The 19706-nt window shown below is 34.5% G+C and overlaps 1 protein-coding gene across 5 annotated transcripts in view; it reads left to right on the top strand.

Annotated features, from left to right (window-relative positions):
• Window positions 1–19706, top strand: part of Pcnx1 (pecanex 1) — a 144757-nt gene that overhangs the window by 28213 nt on the left and 96838 nt on the right. For all 5 annotated transcript variants that reach the window (XM_026402363.2, XM_026402355.2, XM_026402344.2 and 2 more), the window contains exons 3-6: window positions 3066–3171; window positions 8550–8595; window positions 9479–9568; window positions 15309–17012. In XM_026402363.2, the coding sequence (XP_026258148.2) occupies window positions 3066–3171; window positions 8550–8595; window positions 9479–9568; window positions 15309–17012 (1946 nt within the window). The remainder of the gene's footprint in view (window positions 1–3065; window positions 3172–8549; window positions 8596–9478; window positions 9569–15308; window positions 17013–19706) is intronic.

Here is a 19706-nt window from a genome sequence, read left to right as displayed (position 1 = left end):
TCAGGTGTGTGGAGGAAGGCAGGGAAGGAAAGGAAGGAATACAGATATATTAACACACTATAGAGTGCTGAGTATTATTTGTACCCTCCCTTGCCACTTGACCCTCATATGCCAGTGACCCAGTTTATGTTGTTCACTCCTCTGAGACCAGAGGCAATTTTACATCTGTAGTGTTCAGTTTTTTCATTTGTAAAATGAAGATAATAAATAGTACTTATATTTGGATTTTAGGAAAGACTTTTTAATCAGAAAGTACAAATAGAGTAGGATCTCCTGTCACTGGGATATATTAAGCAACTAGCAAATACTTAATTTTGTTTGTTATTAATAATAACTTCACATTTGCATTGTAATCACTTGGATTTGCTCTCAGAAGTGAAGTATGAAAGTGGGTAGGACTGTCCACCCTGTGACTGGATAAACAAAATATGGTCTACTCATATAGTAAAATGTGACTTTGACATAAAAAGAAACAAAGTGCTGATATATGCTGCAATGTGAATGAACCTTGAAACATATGTTTAAATTCCTTACTAACCTAAGCCAGTCATGAAAAATTATATACTATGTAATTCCATTGATATGATGATATCCAGAATGGGCAAATCTATAGAGACAGAAATTAGATTAGTGGTTGCCTAGGGAGGTTGGAAAGAGTAGAGGAATAATAACTAAAGGAATTTGTTTTAGAAGTGATAAAATTATAGAATGTTCTAAAGTTAACTATGGTGATGATCTCATAACTTAATGAAGATACTAAAAACCCTTGAATTGTACAATTTAAATTAGTGAATTATATGTGAGTTATACATCAACAAAATGAAACAAGGCAAGATGAGGGCTTTCTATTTTCTGTGGTACTGAGTATTTTATCTTTCGGTCTTTACTATGACTTCCGTCTTCTGTTTTCTTTGGGTCTGATTTAGAGGAAGCATTCCTGCAGAAATAGGAGTAACATTGCTGGTTCTTTCTCATCACTAACTAACTCAGTGTGGTAGCAGCTGCCTCATGTACACCTTTAAGTTTTGTTCAATTCAGAACCGTATGAGTTAATACCTCATAGCTAAAAACTTGAACATATTCCACTTTTCTTACAATACATGAGCAGTTTTGCACTGAATTGGCCATTAACTTTTTTTTTTTAATTATGTAGTTGGACACAATACCTTTATTTTATTTATTTATATGTGGTGCTGAGGATTGAACCCAGGACCTTGCCTGTGCTAGGAGAATGCTCTACCACTGAGCCACAACCCCAGCTCCTGGCCATTAACTTTTGTAACCAGGTTCCAATATATTTTTTTTATACCTTCTTTTTATTTGTTTATTTTTTTACGTGGTGCTGAGGATCAAACCCAGTGTGTCAAAGTGCTAGGTAAGCGCTCTACCACTGAGCTATAACCTCAGCCATAATGTGTCTTATTTTTATCAATGAATAGCAAATTAGAAAACTGATTTTCACCACTGGATGTCAACTAGCTGACTATGGTCAAATGCCTAGAATTAGGAACCCTTTAAGCAAACAGGGACATTATAGGTATGAGATATTTAATAATAAAAACGCTGTAATTTATACTGCTATATTGATAAATACTTTAATGAAAGGTATGCTTGCAAACAAATTCTTTTAAGCTTATATATTTTGATTGCTACAGAATACTCCACCCAAACAGGCTTAAGGGAATTTATGGTACATGTTACTGAAAAGTCTATATGTAAGGGATATCTTCAGATATGTCAGGATGAAGAGTTTCAAACAGTCATGACACTGCTTCTTTTTTAGCCAGGCTCTGCTCTTTGCTGTTAGTTAAATTCTACCTCATGGTTGTAAGATGGCTGCAGCAGCTCCAGGCTTTATATCGCAGCATTCAAGGCTTGTAGGTGTAGAGAAATTTTCTCTGTCAACAATAGAACATTCCTGACTGATTCATACTAGCCTGAGTTGAGGTTTATATTTATTCTAGAACTAATCTCAGTGATCAGAAGACTGGGATATGCTGATTTATTTTATCCAGTAGAGTGTGCCCCTAAACATGAGGAGGTAGGATCAACATTATTCAAATCCCTAGGAGAACTTTGGGTTTCTTTTTATGTGTATGAGGAGGTTGAATTAGATCCTGGGTGGCAAGGTAGTTTATATCCACTGTAATATCCAGCCTATATCCTAGAAATTTTATCCTGATAATAATAGCTAAAAAAAATTATTGATACTCTGTTTATGGCAAGGTAGAATGAGCAAAAAAACCTTTGGGTAAAAAACAGGATCATGAGTTGGTCTAAGAGAACGGTTCTGAGGAAACTAACATTTCTAAAACTTTTGAAATTGGTGTGATTCTCTCCATCCCTAATTGTGAAGTTCCCATTTTCCCTAAGTATTCTATATGACTTGCCACAGCTCTTTGATTCTAGTACTTTTTTCTCTTTGGACTTTCTAAGACTTGTTACTGCACAGCATCATTTTATTTTATTTTTTTGACTTGTGCCTTCTAACTCAACATATGCAAATCTAAAATCTTAGATTTCCAGTTCTTAAAACAATCAGATCCTTGTTAATTTCTGTACTTTAAAAATGCAGATAGAGCTTAACCAGTATGACTCTTGTCTTGTTCATTCATCACTGTGTCATGCAGCTTAGACTTCTCATGTGGAGACATCAGCTAATGTGATTATCTGATTACTTTCCATTTTTATAGTTGACTAACTTCTCTTTGTTCTTGGGAAACAACAGGCAATCATTTCTTTGTTAGAGTGATTTTTATGGCACATATCATAAAATATTTAGTATGCTATTATTGCAATTAAGGCCAGTTTCTAATGTTGGATTGGATATAGACAGCTTGAGTAAAAGAATTTAAAATATTTTCAAATAGTGATGTGGTTATTAAATAGTTCCTGTTTGGGTAATTTTTATAAATGAAGGGTGATCATTCTTTACTTTTTTTTTCCCCTCTTAAAACTCAGAACCTCTTAGTTTTATAGAAAAAGATATAACTTAAACAAAAATAAAATAATTGGTGTCAGAATAATGATAGTTATTCTCTCTTTCTAATTTTTTTCTTGCATAGTGATCCTGGTGGAGGGATTGAAATGTCTGAATTCATTCGGGAGGCCACACCTCCAGTTGGTTGCAGTTCAAGAAATTCTTATGCTGGTCTAGATCCAAGCAACCAGGTAGGAACGTATGCTGTATTATTTTGCCTTTTTTTTCCTCCTCCTGATGGCAGTCTTAATTATTCTTATGTCTATAATAGTTGATGTTTATTTTTCTAATTATTGTTTTGATTATTTATTAGTAGTGTATTAATATTCTTATTTTTAAATCTCTTCACATGGATAAGTATGTGTAGTTTTGATTGTATTGTAGCAAAAGCCTGGGGAAATTTAGCTTCTAGCTTGCTCCATCTTAGTCGTCAGTGGTTATCCTTAGTTTTAACATTTTAAAAAAAAGAACAACGAAAGGAAAGAAAAACAGAAAGAAAGAACTTATCCCCAAATCTCAATGTATTGATATATGTTAAGATAGAATTCATTAACTTGAAGTAGTATGCAGATCTGCTGGTGGCAATTTTAATTTATTTCTGCTGTGTAGCTTTTACTTTTAGCTTAGGATAGTAATTCTGAAAGTGTTTTCTCCAACCTTGGCAGCAGCCTGTTGTACTCTCATTATGTCTAACCTTGATTTTGCTAATACACTTCTCTCACTTGTCCTAAACATCTCCTGCTCAAGCCAAGTCCCAGTCACTCCTGCTTGCCTTTTCTGCAGATGACTTCACTACCTGGAGTGAAGTAAACTTTGAGAGAAATGTTTTGTAATAGAACATTTTGTAGTTGTGGGGTTTAGTGGTCATTGTATCAGACCTTTTATTATGTAGAAGAAACAGCTGATTTCTGTTAGCGTCTAGGCTAGCCCTCAATTCCTGATTCTCATTCCAGCATTCCTATTGTTTCATTATACAATTTGATGACTGAAACCACTTTCCTCCCTCTCACACACTGTTGTGGAGGGAAATTTAGATCTTCTTTTCTGGCCTAACTCTAACTCTTCTTGTAACCACATTCTATTGCTCAAGATTTTCAAAGACCTGTGGTGTTGGCCCATTGTCTTGTAGATGGAGCACTTATTACTTATAGCACTTAGTTTTTTGGCATATGATAGTATATGGCAGTTTATAAGCCTCGATAGAGTATATTTTCCTTTTTTTTTTCTACTGTTTAGTATATTGCCTGTGCACAGCTGACTTTCAATTAATGATTACTAAATATGTATATAGATAATAAAACCTTAGAAGTAGGATTGGACTTGGCTCCTCATTTAACAAATAAATAGACTATCTGAGAACAATATTATGAAAACCTGATATTCTATGAGTCAAAATCTTGAATAGAGCTTTATTTTCTATTTTGATAAAAGTTTTGCCTGTGTTTATGATTAAAATTCAAGTGAATGAATTTTGGTAACAGTTTTAGTTGTGATTGAGTATAATATAGAATATATGTTATCTTTCCATAACAAGTTTCAAGTTTTATAATACTTTTTTGAAGAATAGTGTTACTATCCTTGATCCTATTTTTTGTTGGCTTTTTGCTTTCCTCATTTGCTTTTTATAGAATGAAATGACTTAATCTCTAAAGATGGCTACATGTTTTGTAATCTTAATTAACCCTAGCCTTTCTTCTTACTTGGTAAAGTAAAGTAATGTCAGATTATCGCAGGAAGTTATTCTACATTTTTCCAACAGTATTTTGGAGAGTCACACCTTTGTTAATTTTTGCAATAGGGAAGGTGAAAAGGCGCAGCAATGGCCAGCCACCTTTGGATACTCTGACCTTGGCCTCATTTTTGTTGGAACTTGTACTTCCTTTAGGGAAGGAGTCCCCTCCTGAATATGATTAAAGCACATTTGCACATAACACACAGCCTTCGGTTTTCCTTAAAATAGTAACTTTTAAATTAAAATGTGCAAATATTGGAGGCTATCATGCTTTTTGGGTTTTAGTGATTTCATGTTGTATTATAATGAAAAATAGGGTGAATGTAATTGTTGTTACCCTTTAGAGAAGCTGGAGTGAAGTAGTCAGGCTTTTTATATATTGGTGGAGATACTCCCATTATGGACATACTGTTTATGGTATGTTTTATTCTGTAGCATTTATTACACATTGTCATAATTATTATGTAAATGCCTTCTGTACCAGATCATGAATTCTTTGTATATAGTGGCTGCATTTTTAGTCATTGTTATCATTTTTTTTCTTTTGATACCTCTGCTTTGCTCCCTTCCATCTTCTGCCTTCCATTTCCTTTGTCTTTTTTATTTTCCCCTTACCTTTCTCTTTCCTTTTAGTTACTTGTTTTTCTTCAATATTTTGGTGTTTGATAATATTCAAAGCATTTTATTTGGTGTGAGGAATAGGTCTTAATCCCCAAAGAGATTGAGACCTATGATATAACTAAAGTTATAAATGTAATGTATACTGCCAAGGAATTAAGTACAGAGTCCTTTTACAGAGTAATAATTGTCATCAGAATGGTGAAGAAAAAGGGATTACTTCCAAGGAAAATTTATTAATTTCAGGTAGAGAGAAAGGCAAAGATTCCTGGGGAGGTGGCCTTACCTGAAACACTCTCTAGTTGTAAGTACCCTTTTGTCTCAAATGTATAATCCTTCCTGGACCTTTCCTATGGCACTTACCACAGGGAAGAAACACTACAATATTTCAGTTTATGAAAATCATTTGATTGAACAACCAATAAAAAAGAAAAAAAAAACAAAAAGAAAATCATTTGAATAAAGAACTTCACCCTTAAGTATAGGAAGTTACTATTTTTCTTAATTTTTTTCTTTTCATTCCTAGAAAATTTAACAAATGAAAATAAACAAGAAAATTAAAATCATTCATGATATTGTATATAATAAGAAAACTTTTACAACAAAATGGAGTTCTAATGTGCTTGTTATTTTGAACTCACTTCTCTTTACCGAATGTATCATGAATGTTAATGCCATTGAGTTTTTCCAAAGTGACCTTTTGGGGGATGAATTGCATTTAGATATAGTATTTTATATTCTTGATCACCTGTTGTTTTAGTCATGATTCTTTGCTATTTGGGAGTAGCTTAAATAATACAGAAAAGTATGAAGAATAAAATATTACTACCATGATCTCAGCAAATAATAGAATACCCAACTTATACTATCGTAGAGAAATACGAGTTTGTGTTGTCTTCTAAATCTGGAGGTGTTTGACATTTGTGGCATTTGTTCAGCATCTCAGTAATGCTGAGCCTCTGGGTTGGCATTTCCATAGTTCTCTAGGCCTTTTCCCAGGGCTGTAGGATGAGCATAACAGCTTCAGTCAAGACTCTGTTCAAGAATTCTTGGTCCTCTTCTTAGACTTATAAGAATATCTTCCTGAAGCCCTCCAGCAGACTCCCTGTTTCATTCATTGACCAGAACTAGCTCATGTACCTCCCTCTAGACAGGGACTGGGCCCACTGCTCATAGGTGAAAAGATGCGTGACTGACATCTGATTAAAGTGGGGAGTGTGTTAAAGGAGGAAAAGGGGAACACTTTGAGGCTGAGAGCAAATGACAAAAGCCCATATTCCAAAAGGTCTTGAGGAGTCAGGTGTAGTGGCACATGCCTGTTATGTGTAATTCCAGCTACTGGGGACAGGAGAATAGTGAGTTCAAGGAGATCCAGGACAATGTAGTGGGATCCTATCTCCAAAAAAAAAACAAAAACCAGTTTTTAACATTTAAGTTCCTAGAAGGGTGTGCTGAGTTTTTGTTTGCTTTTTTATTTTTTTGGTACCAGAGATTGAACCCACTGAGCCACATCCTTAGCTCTTTTTATTTTTTATGTTTAGGCTGGGTCTCACTAAGTTGCTTAGGGCCTTGCTAAGTTGCGGAAGCTACCTTTGAACTTGGTATCTTGCTATCTTCCTGCCTCAGCTTCCTGAGCCACTGGGATTATAGGCTTATGCCACTGTACTTGATTATTATTTATTTTTGAATTTCTGTCTAGGAGGTTATGTGTTTATAATTCTAGTAGATGATATATGTTATTTCTGTAACTTGTCTAGCTGGTATGGTAAGAATGAAACTTCTTTTGTAATAAAATAGTTTTTAGACTTTTCCCCCCCGGCCAATTATAGTACCTTTTATGTTTAATTTAAAGTAGAAATTCTGAAATACTAGGAGAGTCAAGCTTAAAAAACAGCTTAGAAATATTACAAAACTTATTTTTTATTGGCTATATCCAGAGTTTTTTAGTATTTTCATCTGTATATGCCTATTTTTAAATACTTTCATTTTATTTATTTATTTTCATGTAGTGCTGAGGATTAAACCCAGTGCCTCATACATACAAGGCAAGTGTTCTGCTACTGAGCCACAGTCCCAGCCCCTCTATATGCCTATTTTTATTTACTTTTTCACTGGCATAGCTTCTGCAGCATAGTATACATCTTGAGCGTACAGCTCAATGTGGTTTTACATCTGTATACACCCGTTCAGTGGCCATCCAGATCAAGAAAATCCTGTCTCTTCAAACACAGTATTAACCTATGTTTTGACCTAAAGAGTTATAGTTTTATGTGGTGCTGAGGTTTGAACCCAGTACCTCACACATGCACCCCACCACTGAGCCACAACCCAAGCCCTGTGTGATGTTTTGAATTTTATTTTACAATGCTAAATTTGCTTAACAGTTTTCTTCTTTGAATCCCTTTAAAGAAATTTTTAAAAAAAAAAAAAAGTTGAAAAGAAGAGTTGCTAAGACTTGTTGATGTTGTTGTATTTGGTTTCCTCACTATGTTTGTACAATTTGTGGTATTTGTTTATTTGATTTTTATGGTAGTATAATAAATAATGGCTGTGAAATTTTAGAGAAATATTACACCATCTTGAAAATAAGCACTCTGAAAGCTCAGCAATCACATTTGAATTTTCTAATTATAGTTGTGCTAAAAATTCACTTATTGTAGATGCATGCTTTAGATTTTTATTCTTTTTAAATGTTCTAACCATACTTCTTTTCTGGAACTAAGGAAATTATATATCGATACACTAACAATTGGGCAGTAAGATTTATGTTGCTCTTTGTAGCATATGATAATGGGTTTTGTCCCTCCAAACTATCCCTTTATGTACCCTAGGAAGTCTGAATTTATTCCATGTAGCCTCAGTGCCTGGTTTTGCTTTTGTTTATTATAACACTAGCATGTCATGATACAACATAAAAAATGATAATAACTGTATGATACAAATTGCTTGATATTGGAGGCATTTGGCCTTGGGAATTTCATCAGCCCTGAGCATGCAGAGGGACTCAGAATCTTGGCACACCTGTAAGATAACACAGTGTATACCGCAGAAAACAGGTAGTGTGGCTGTGATAGCACATGTCCAGTGTTTTAATATTAATAAAAAGTGACACCATGTTTAGATGATATAATTTTGTTTGATAATCTTGCTAGTTTGTATTGATAAGGACATACTACTAGCATATTATTTAGTTTTATTTACCTTATATTGTGTTTTCAGATTGGATCTGGTTCCTCTCGTCTTGGAACAGCAGCAACTATTAAAGGTAGACATGATCTAACCTGAACATTGCCTCTGACTTTTTTGTTTGTAATAAAGATAATAGTTCTAAACATTCAAATGTCATTTTTGACCTTAGAGCTAAAGTCATTTATCTCATAATAGATTGCTTGATTTAAATTGTTATCTTTTCATCATGCAAATTTCAACATAGTGACCATTTGAATTATATTGCACAAATTATAAGTTATTGATATGTAAGAAACTTCCTTGGTGATAGAAAATACATGTTTAGGTGAGGTTCATGGAAAACTAATTTGATGTGAAAAATTTAAATATGAGAATAAATGTTCTACACATCTATTTAAGATAAATTCATATTATTTTTGCCCTACACTGATTTAGTTTACTTATTTTCCCAAGGAAGGAAATATATTGTATTTTAAATTGTTGTAACATAATTTGTTCCTACATATAGTTACCAGGGATTGAACCCAGGGGCACTCAACCACTGAGCCACATCCCCAGTCCTTCTTTGTATTTTTATTTAGAGACAGTGTCTTGTCAAATTGCTGAGGGCCTCCTTAAGTTGCTGAGGCTGGCTTTGAACTTTTGATCCTCCTGCCTCAGCCTCCTGAGCCTGTGGGATTACAGGCATGTGCCACCACACCCAGCTAAAATCTATTATTTAAAGAAACAGTTTTACTAGCTAATATTATGAAGCTTTCCATGTTATTTTGTTCTCAGAGTAATTATGTGCTCTGATAATCCATAATATTTCAGTGCATCTTCCATTATTGTAATCCATGATGTGTAGAAACTGCTTTAGTTGATAGATGTCTACCACACTCCTGATACTGTTTCTTGGTTTTGACACACTAAGCCTTTACTTTAATACAGTGTCCTCATGTGTTTTTCTTAACTTTTAGGAGATACAGACACTGCTAAGACATCTGATGATATCAGTTTAAGTCTGGGCCAGAGCTCTAGTCTTTGTAAGGAAGGAAGTGAAGAACAAGGTAAGAACATTATGCTGCACAGTGACACATGTTTTGGTGACCAGGGTGAATTTGTGGAATGCATCATTTACATTTTACAAGTTTGTAATAATGAAATGTGGTTATTTTTAGGAAACATTAAATAATATGATTTATTGGGATAATAATAATAATACAGCATTACAAGTACTTTTCCCTTACTGAATTCAAGCATACATGTTTTGAAAAATAAATATGGTAAGAGAAATTTTATGAATGTGTGTCCCAGATGAGATGGGAAGTTAAGAATCCTATACTGTTCTTAAGTTGGTTAGAGCATTAAACCCAACTAAGTAATAACAGTACGTAAAACTATCATTTTCTATTTCTAAATACCAGCTGCTTTATCTCTTACCTGACTGCAGAAACTATAATGTCTTATAAAGAGAAATAAATTGCTATTGAATTTTCTGAGAAACTTTGTCTCCAACATAGTACTTTTCTATAGCAGATTGTGAATAGAAAGTTTGATTATATGTGTTTTTTTTCCCTACTTACTCAATTCAATTGTAAATAAACATTGTGGACTTTATAGTTTGTTTTTGACTAAGACACTTTCATGTTTGAGTTTTAATTTTCAAATATGAAAGGACAGATAAATCATCTCCATTTTTAAGTGGAGATTGTCCAAGGTTATATAGAAACAAAGAACCAGAATTGAATGAGAAACCTGTCTTCCTGTTTCTATCCTGTTATAACCTATTATTATTATTTTAGTTGTGGTGATGATATTGGGTGGGTAGATAGGCTGAAAGATTTTTTTATTTTTAATCATGAAGCTTGCTTATGAGGTTGCACATAGATCACTGAATTATGACATTTGTCCATTAATTTGATATCTTATTTAAGTCCATTTTTCAAAAGTGTACTTTGTTATTGGTACTTGGAAGTTTATTACTGTCACTCAGCTTTTTTGGAATTACAATAAAGACCTCTAAATATACTGTATGGTATGGAAACCTTTTTTTCTTTTAGTTTTCTTTGTTGTTTTTTTTTTAGTTAAAGATGAATTAGTTGCTTTAAGAGTTGTAGTATCCCTTTTTATAACATATAGCCTTTGGAAGAAGATCTTAGCACTAGATGATAATCTTAGAAGGTTGGCACCACTGCTTTTAGGAGTCATATTTCACTATCTTATTTTATATCTGGAAAGTACCCATATGCAAGCAAGATTTTTATAGTCTGGCTAGTTGAGGTTGCAGTCTATCCTTGTAACTAGCTACACGTGAATATAGATAATGATATCCAACATTCATTGAGTGCATACTTTTGTCCAGGTTAGGCATCACCAAACTTACTCTGAAAGAGCCAGATAGCTTTGTAGGTCATGTGGTCTCTCTTGCTACCCAGTGACCTCAGTTTTGCCATGGTAGAGTGAAAGGAGCCATAAATAATACATAAATGAAGGGCATGGCTGTGCCATACTCAGACTTCCTTTACAAATGTGGCCAGATTTGGTTCCATGGTCCTTAGTTTGTCAACTCAGGGTTTAGGTCATCTTCTAAGCACTTGACATGTATTTACCCAGTTAATATTCACTATGTGCATTTGAAGTTGTTACTACTGTTGTTATCACTTTACAGGTAAGCACATTATGGCTTAGAAGTTAAAGGAAACTTGTCCAGAGTCACAAAGCTACAAAGTGGCACTCCTATAAATGAAATCTAGTTTTGAATTACTCTTTACCACTGCATGATACTACTTTGATTTAATTTTATAACTTCTATCATGTAACATTTTTCCATTTAACAAATATCACTGAATACTTATGATTTTCCTGGTACTGTTTCAAGTACTGGAAATAAACCAGTGAACAGACAAAAATTTCTACCCTTGTGTGGCTTCCATACTATTAACATGTAGTCATATGTATAAGTCAGTACATATGTAGTAGGCAGAGGATGAGGAGTTGTGGGGGCTTGAGAAATTATAATTTTAATAGAGTGTTTGAGGGAAGACTCACTAGAGCAAAGACCTGAAGAAGGAGTGTTCTTCCAGGGTATCTAGGAGATTAGGGGTCCTTTTATGGAGAGGGAATAACAAGTGCAAAAGGTGTAAAGTAGGAACAGCCTGTCAAGTCTGAGAATAATGTGGCTGGTGCAAAATAAGCGAAGGGCCAAATTGTGTAGTGTCTTGGAAGCCATTTTAAAGATGTTAGTTTTAATTCTGAGATGAGAAACTACTAAAGGATTATGTTACATTTTAACAGAATTACTGTGGCTTCTATGTTGAGAATATAAGAATATATTAAAAGGGGAAAAAGAGGAAGCAGTGAGCTCAGTTAACCAGATTATTGCAGTAGTCCAGGGCATAGATCATGGTTTAGCTAGCTTTGAGTTTACATGGATTGGCCTCATGATCCAATTCCTTCTTGGTCCTGACTGTGGTTGGCACCACCTAGTGGCAATTTTTGTTCTGGATTAATTATTGTTTGTACTCATGGTTGTCTTGGTGGCTGGCTTGGATTTATAACTTTTAGTTGATTAACAATTAATTGGATTTATAACTTTGAGTTGATTAACAATTAATTGATTAATTGGCACACTTTTTGTCAACATAATTCAGAATTATCAGGAGAAATCTAATTATGTGGGGGTGTATTCTCTTTTTCTTCACTTCTAAGGACTTATTTAGTGTCCCCATATAGCTTTACCCATATCTTCCCTATCTAAGATCAGATCTTTAGGCCATCTAATATTTGTAGAGAGGTTGAGTAGAAGATAGAGGAACTAGTTACAGGAATTTCTGAATGTTTATTGTGGGGCTGTAAAACCGTATGAGATCTACAAGGAGGAGTATAGGCAGACATTAAAAATTTTAAGGACTGAGTCCTGAGTTGTTCACTTTGAGAAGTCCAGGAGACACAGAAGGAACAACTAATGAAATAGAAGTAAAACTGAGACTTATGTCTCAGCATTTCAAGAATGGATTTATCTGTTTGCTAAATGTTGCTGATAAGTCAAAGGACATGAGGACTGAGACTTGTCCATTGAATGTAACATTGTACAGGGTATTGCTAACCTTGAAAGGCATAGTTTTAATGAAGTGGGATTAATCAATTTTAGAATCAGGAGAAGAATCAAAGAAAGTGACTAAAATACTCTTAATGAATTTCTGTAAGGGGGAGCAAAGACCTAAATCGATAGTTACAGGGGCTGGGGATGTGGCTTAAGCGGTAGCGCACTCGCCTGGCATGCGTGCGGCCCGGGTTCGATCTTCAGCACCACATACAAAGATGTTGTGTTTGCCGAAACTAAACAATAAATATTTAAAAATAAATAAATAAATAAATGCCTTTAAAAAATAAATAAATTGATAGTTACAGAGGAAGTGGGGATAAAGGAAGGATTTAGATTTTGTAAGAGAAATAATATTGTATTTGTTGGGGAATGATCTAGAAGAGGGGAGGAAAATATGATTTATGTTAGAAAATATAGTTACATATGAAGAAAATAATCACATATCTGCCACTGAGAAACTTTGGTTAATATTTTTGTAACTAACTTTTTTTTCTTTTTTTATTGTGACATAACTTACATGACATTAAAATCTATCCTTCTATAATATCCAGTTTACTGGTTTTTAGTATATTTCCAAGGTTGTGCACCATTACCACTGTCTTAGTACCTGAACATTTCATTACCTTAAAAAGAAACCTGCACCCATTATACTGTCCATTTCCTTGTTCAGCCAGCCTCTAATAGTTAATAGTTGTCTTTCTGTCTCTATGTATTTTCCTGTTCTGAACATTTCATATGAATGGAATTATATAATGCATGGCTTTTTGTATCTGGCTTCTTTCATTTACTGTGTTGTTGTATGTATCAGGACTTACTTAATTCCTTTTTTATGACTGTGATAGAATCACTTTTTTTAATATTGATTTTTTAGTTGTAGTTGGACATAATACTTTCATTTATTTATTTATAGGTGGTGCTGAGGATCGAACTCAGGGCTTCACATGCACTAGATAAGTGCTCAACCACTAAGCCATAATCCCAGCCCCTAGAATCACTTTTAACAACTTAAATTCCTCTGGACAGAATTAAACCTTTCATTTGTTTAGCCCTATTGAAAAAAAAAATACGTGTATTAAAGTTTGGCTGTTATGTGAAAAAATTGAAATTTCTACTTCATTAATGTCTTAGAAGGGAGTTAGTGGATAAGTTTTTGTTCTATAAGATTTATATCCTTGATAATTATTTATAAGAGATAAGTATCTAGAGTCCCCCCATAATAACATATTATAATTTTTTAAAAAAATATTTTTAGTTGTAGGTGGACATAATACCTTTATTTTGTTTTTGTTTTTTTAAAATGTGGTGCTGGGGATCAAACCCAGTATTTCACATATGCTAGGCAAGCACTCTACCACTGAGCTACAGCCCCCAACATATTATAATTTAATACTACAAAATAAATAAGATGCTAACTTTTAAAAATTTTGAAATTTAGAGAGGAATAGTGACAACTCTTTTGGGCAAATGATAAAGAACTTGGGTTTTACTTATCTTGAAACAAAGCATAATAGGGCATTTATAAATTACAATTTATATGGTACATTCTAGAGGCTATTTAAGTTTTTAATTAGTTAGATCAGATTTAGATTTAGATGTTTTAAAGGTACAGAAACATTTCTAGTAACTCATTTTATTTTAGTCCTAGGGAGAAATGTCTGCTTTTATCATTGAGATTCTACTGAGAAGAATCTGACTCACTATAGAATTTATTATTGCTTTTGTCTATGCAGTTATGACAAATAAGACAATGCTTCTTTTTATTGAACTAAAAGCAGATTCAAGCACCTTGTCTGTCAAAATATATAGTAAAAAGATCAGCGTTTGTGCAGATCAGTTGTCAAGCTATAGTCCAAGATAAGTTACAATGTAGGTAGGTTTACTCATATTTTATTTTCATAGTATATATGGTAATTCAGATCACTCATCACTACCCTAAATGATGGATTAAAAGAATGGACTTACATATATATAGGAGAATATGTGTTTTTTTTCTTTCCACAAGGCATTTTGGGTTGCTGTATGAATGATGAAAGAGAAAGTGTAATATCTTGTCTTATAATTACTGTTATTTTTTAAATCATTGTGAACAGTATGATACCTTGCATCATTATGTCATAATTATTGGTAAGGATTGGTAAGCCCTGTAATTTTCTGTTCCCGAATATTCTAGGTTTTTGTTGATTTGTAAAATAATAATATAAGTTTTTCAGAAGGATTTTAGTATTGTGTTAGGTAAAATAATGGTAGCTACCATTAATTGTAACAGCACTATGTCAAGCCAAGTATATTCGAAGAACTCAGGATTCCTTGCTTACTAGTACTCAGTGAGGTTGACATATTTTATAGATGAAGAAGCATGCTCAAAAAAGTAACTCCAGGTCACCTCATAATCCAGGTCTATTTTAAATAAAATTCTTTTTTGCTTCTTATTTTATTATTGATAGTCTACTGAACCTTTTCTGAGGCTTGTTGGAGAACTTGGATTTGAAAGTTCAGTTCATTCCATTAGTAGAAAGCTTTCTTTGTGTAGCTATGAAGTAGAAATCAGCTCTTTTGAATGACTGGTCAACTGTTATTCACTGAACTGCTTGAGAAATTGTTTATATTTGATTTTTTGTATGGCTTGAATTCTTTCCATTGTTAAACAATGCATAAGTATACATACATCTGTGTTAACATTTCCAAATATGTGTTTGAAACAGATTTGGCAACTGATAGGAAGCTCTTCCGTCTGGTCTCCAATGATTCCTTCATCTCTATTCAGCCTTCTTTGTCCTCTTGTGGACAGGACTTGCCAAGGGACTTCAGTGACAAAGTGAGTCTGCCAAGTCATAGCCACCACCACCACATCGATCAGTCTCTGTCCAGCGCCTGTGACACAGAAGTAGCCTCTCTTGTACCTTTACATTCACACTCTTACAGGAAAGATCACCGGCCGCGAGGTGTACCACGGACTTCCAGCTCTGCTGTGGCCTTTCCTGATACTTCACTGAATGACTTCCCTCTTTATCAGCAGAGACGTGGGTTAGATCCAGTAAGTGAGTTAGAATCTTCAAAACCTCATTCTGGATCCAAAGAATCCTTGGTGGAAAATGTTTGTCTACCTGGGGAATTCCAGCTTGCTGGTGATCTGAAAAATAGTAATTCTCAGCCACCCACAAAAAGTGGGAAGAGCAAAGCTCTAAATGCAGACAAAAGCATGGACAGCCTGAGGAGCCTGAGCACACGGAGTAGCGGGTCAACAGAGAGCTATTGTAGCGGCACAGACCGTGATACCAACAGTACTGTCAGCAGCTATAAAAGTGAGCAGACTAGTTCCACTCACATAGAAAGCATCTTGTCAGAGCATGAAGAGTCTCCTAAAGTGGGAAAGAAAAGTGCTAAGAAAAAAGAGTGCTGTGCTGACTCAGAGAAGAGTTGCTGTGCCAGTGACAAAAGGACTAACAGTGACAAGACTGCCTTGGAAGTGAGTACAAATAGTGGGGCTCCTGAGGCCCAGGATTCTCAGGCCTCTGATGAGATGCACAACCAGAGAGGGCTCAGCACCTCTGCATCTGAAGAAGCCAATAAAAACCCCCATGCAAATGAGCTAATTGCACCAGAGGACCCAACCCCTGAGAAACCTGCTGAAAGTAAAGAAGAACAGAATGAGACGCCTGTCACTTTGGTGGATTTAAAAGTTTGTAAAGATACTGGTGGAAAGCAGAAGGAAGGGGATGTACGACCCAAATCCTCTAGCTTAATCCACCGGACAGCCTCTGCCCACAAGTCAGGCAGGAGAAGGACAGGAAAGAAACGAGCCAGCAGTTTTGACTCTAGTCGACACAGGGACTATGTTTCTTTTCGAGGTGTTTCTGGAACCAAACCACATAGCGCTATATTTTGTCATGATGAGGACTCTAGTGATCAAAGTGACTTGAGTAGAGCATCAAGTGTCCATTCTGCTCATCAGTTCAGCAGTGACAGCTCTTCTAGCACTACTTCTCATTCGTGCCAATCTCCTGAGGGCAGATATAGCGCTCTAAAGACCAAACACATTCATAAGGAAAGGGGTACAGAATCTGAACACTCACATAGAGCTCATCCTGGTCTTGAAGGAACTGGCAAAAAGAGGGCTACACGACGGACTTCCAGCACAAATAGTGCCAAGACTCGTGCCCGAGTATTGAGCTTGGACAGTGGCACAGTAGCATGTTTGAATGACTCAAATAGGCTAATGGCACCTGAAAGTATAAAGCCCTTAACCACTTCAAAATCAGATCTTGAGGCCAAAGAGGGAGAGGTGCTGGATGAGCTGTCTTTATTGGGACGGGCATCCCAGTTAGAAACAGTCACTCGATCTAGGAATAGTTTGCCAAGCCAGGTTGCATTTCCTGAAGAGGACGAGCAAGATGCAGTCAGTGGAGGTAAGTAAAGTACAAGAAGAGATGTCCCAAGAGTCATGCAAATTTGGTGCTATTGATGAGAGTAATGCTTAATTAAAATGTGCTTTCTGTTAATATTCCCCTTCCACTGTGCCGTAAAACAAGCTTTTTTAAATGAAGAAGGAGATAATTGTCTTAAAGGTTTTGGAATGTATACCAAAAAACTTGTTGGGTTTGTCAATTTGTTCTTAATGGCCTCCACTTTTCTAAGCTAGTTGCTATCTGTTAATATTTTGCCAGGAATAACAAAAATTGCCTCCCTTTCCATGTAAAGCAATAGTAATAATCACATTGGCACAGGAAACCACTTGTCATCTCTTATGTAGTGCATGCCACTGAACTTCCAGAATTAGATCACTCTGTTTATCATATGAGATTTCTCCAAATATTATGTTAGTTTCAGTTATGTATTTTAAAAATTGTGGCTCTCTTTTGTCTGTTTGATTTTATTTCATGCTTAATTCAAGTTACCTATAACTTAATTATAACTTTTTCTTTACTAACCTTCAATTTTTAGGTTATAGTGCCATTTTGTATTCATTAATGGATGTATGATGCCCCCAAGACAGTGATGGTGTTTTGGTTAAAATAACAACTCATTTATTTCAGGTTTATAGAGAATTGTACAAAATTGGATAGGTGATTTTTGTATTCTGTCAGTGTGTGTTGGCCTCATTATTTTAGTTGTTTTAAATAGTTGTTTCTATTTAATCCTAAGCAGTATAGTTTAATATGTTCTGATTATTAGAAATCTGCTTTTTTAAATATAAATAGAAGATTTTATGTTATTAGCATCTTAGCTTTTTAAGATTCTACACTATTCTCTTTATTTTGCTTTATCCTTAGTTTTAGATTTTAGTTTATTGGTGTAATAGTGTTTAGTCTCTGTTGAAAGTTAAACTGAGTTGGACTTGTAGCACACACCTCAGTTTGGGAGGCTGAGGCAAGATGATTTTGAGTTCAAAGCCAATCTCAGCAATTAAGCAAGACCCTAAGCAACTTAATGAGACCCTGGCTCAAAAGAATACATAAAAAGGGCTGGGAATGTGACTCATTGGTTAAGTTCTCCTGGATTCAGTCCCTGGTACCTGCCCCCCCCCCAAAAAAAAAATTAAGCTGGATTTTTTGTTGGTACAGATATTCCCAAACATGTGACTGTGCTTTTTATTTAAAAGAATTTTAATTTCATCCAGAGCATTTTACAAGTCCACATTGTAGTAAACATATTTCTTTCTCCCTCTCTCCTCCTTTCCTCCTCTCTGTGCTTTCTCCCTTCCTCCCTTTCTCTCTCTCTCCCCCTCTCTCCCCCCTCCCTTTCTCTCTCTTCCCTTCTCTCCTCTCTCCCCCTCTCCCATCTCCCTCATTCTCTCTCTTCCCTCCCCCCTCCTGCTTCAGTAAAGTTTCTAACAAAGATTAATTTCTAATGGATTGTAAAGAAATGATCTGTAGTGCCTCAGGAAGAAAGTAGTCTATTAAACCTAAATTTGGGGAATGAATTGTGTCTGAAATGTTTTTAACCATTTGGTGACAATATAGTAATTAAGTTTCCTGGAGTCATTGTGTAAGATTTAGATTATAAAATATAGCTTAAGTTGTTATAAAAAAATGAGTAAACCTGTTTAATTCTTATAGTTGCTATCAAAATAAAATTTGAACATGCTATAATGCAAAATATTATTATTCTAGGTATTGAAATGTAAATACTGAAAATAAGTGCAAAGCCTATAGTAAATCTATGCTTTCATATTTAAACCATCATTTCCTTTTCATAGGTAATGTGGGTTGTTCTGTTTTTTAGGAATAGTTACATGGAACGTGTTACTTCTTAATATAGTTCTTTGACTCATATAAGCCCTTATTTTTCAGATTCCAGCTTCTGATTGCTTTGTTTATGTTCTTTTTTAAAGATCTCATTAAATGCTAATAAGAAGCAAAAAATGAACTAAAGTTTTTATTCCTACTTTGGTAGAAGAAATGTAATAGTATGTAAATCTTTTTTTTTTTTTTTTTTTTTTTGCCAGAGGAAGACATTCAGGGACTATTTTTGAGCTTCATTGTGTAAGCAAAACAAAATTACTTAAATGTGTTGGGGTTTTATGTTCAGTTGGTTTTCATCGCAACTAAATATATGGGTTTTTTGGGAGGTTCGTTTACTTGGGCTTCTTGGAAGATTGGAAGTAGTAGGAGGGGATTTGTTTTTATTCTCGTTATTTAAAAATTATATAGAATCTTTTCTACTGTCATGTATAACTAAAAAGAACAAAACAAAAAAATTATATAGAATCTCAAACACATGTTAAAGATACTTGTTTACATAAACATTATTTGTTACAAGTCTTGTCTGGCAATTTAGGAGAAATGTTTTTGGGCTGTCTAGTTTTTTCTTTCATACTGTACTTCCAAAGCATGTCAACAAAATATGTTACTGCTTAACTCTTAGACATAAAACCACAAATAGATTTTATTTCAGTGAATTTGGAGGTATTGGTGAGTTCTCCGATTATTTTTGTTTTATTTTTAAACAGGGTGGTGTTGGTTGTGAAGGGATAGCATTAGGAAATGCTTTATAAAGTATTAAAATTTCTAAAATAGGAGTTAATCTAGTTTAGTGACATGGAATTATGTGCCTTTGTTAGTATAGGAATTCCAATGTTGTGAATCATGCAAAGCTATTTA

Source organism: Urocitellus parryii, chromosome 6 (genome assembly GCF_045843805.1).
Source record: "Urocitellus parryii isolate mUroPar1 chromosome 6, mUroPar1.hap1, whole genome shotgun sequence".
Classification (NCBI taxonomy): Eukaryota; Metazoa; Chordata; class Mammalia; order Rodentia; family Sciuridae; genus Urocitellus; species Urocitellus parryii.
Note: the sequence above shows the minus strand (reverse complement) of the source record. Positions and strands in the feature narration are given on the sequence as shown.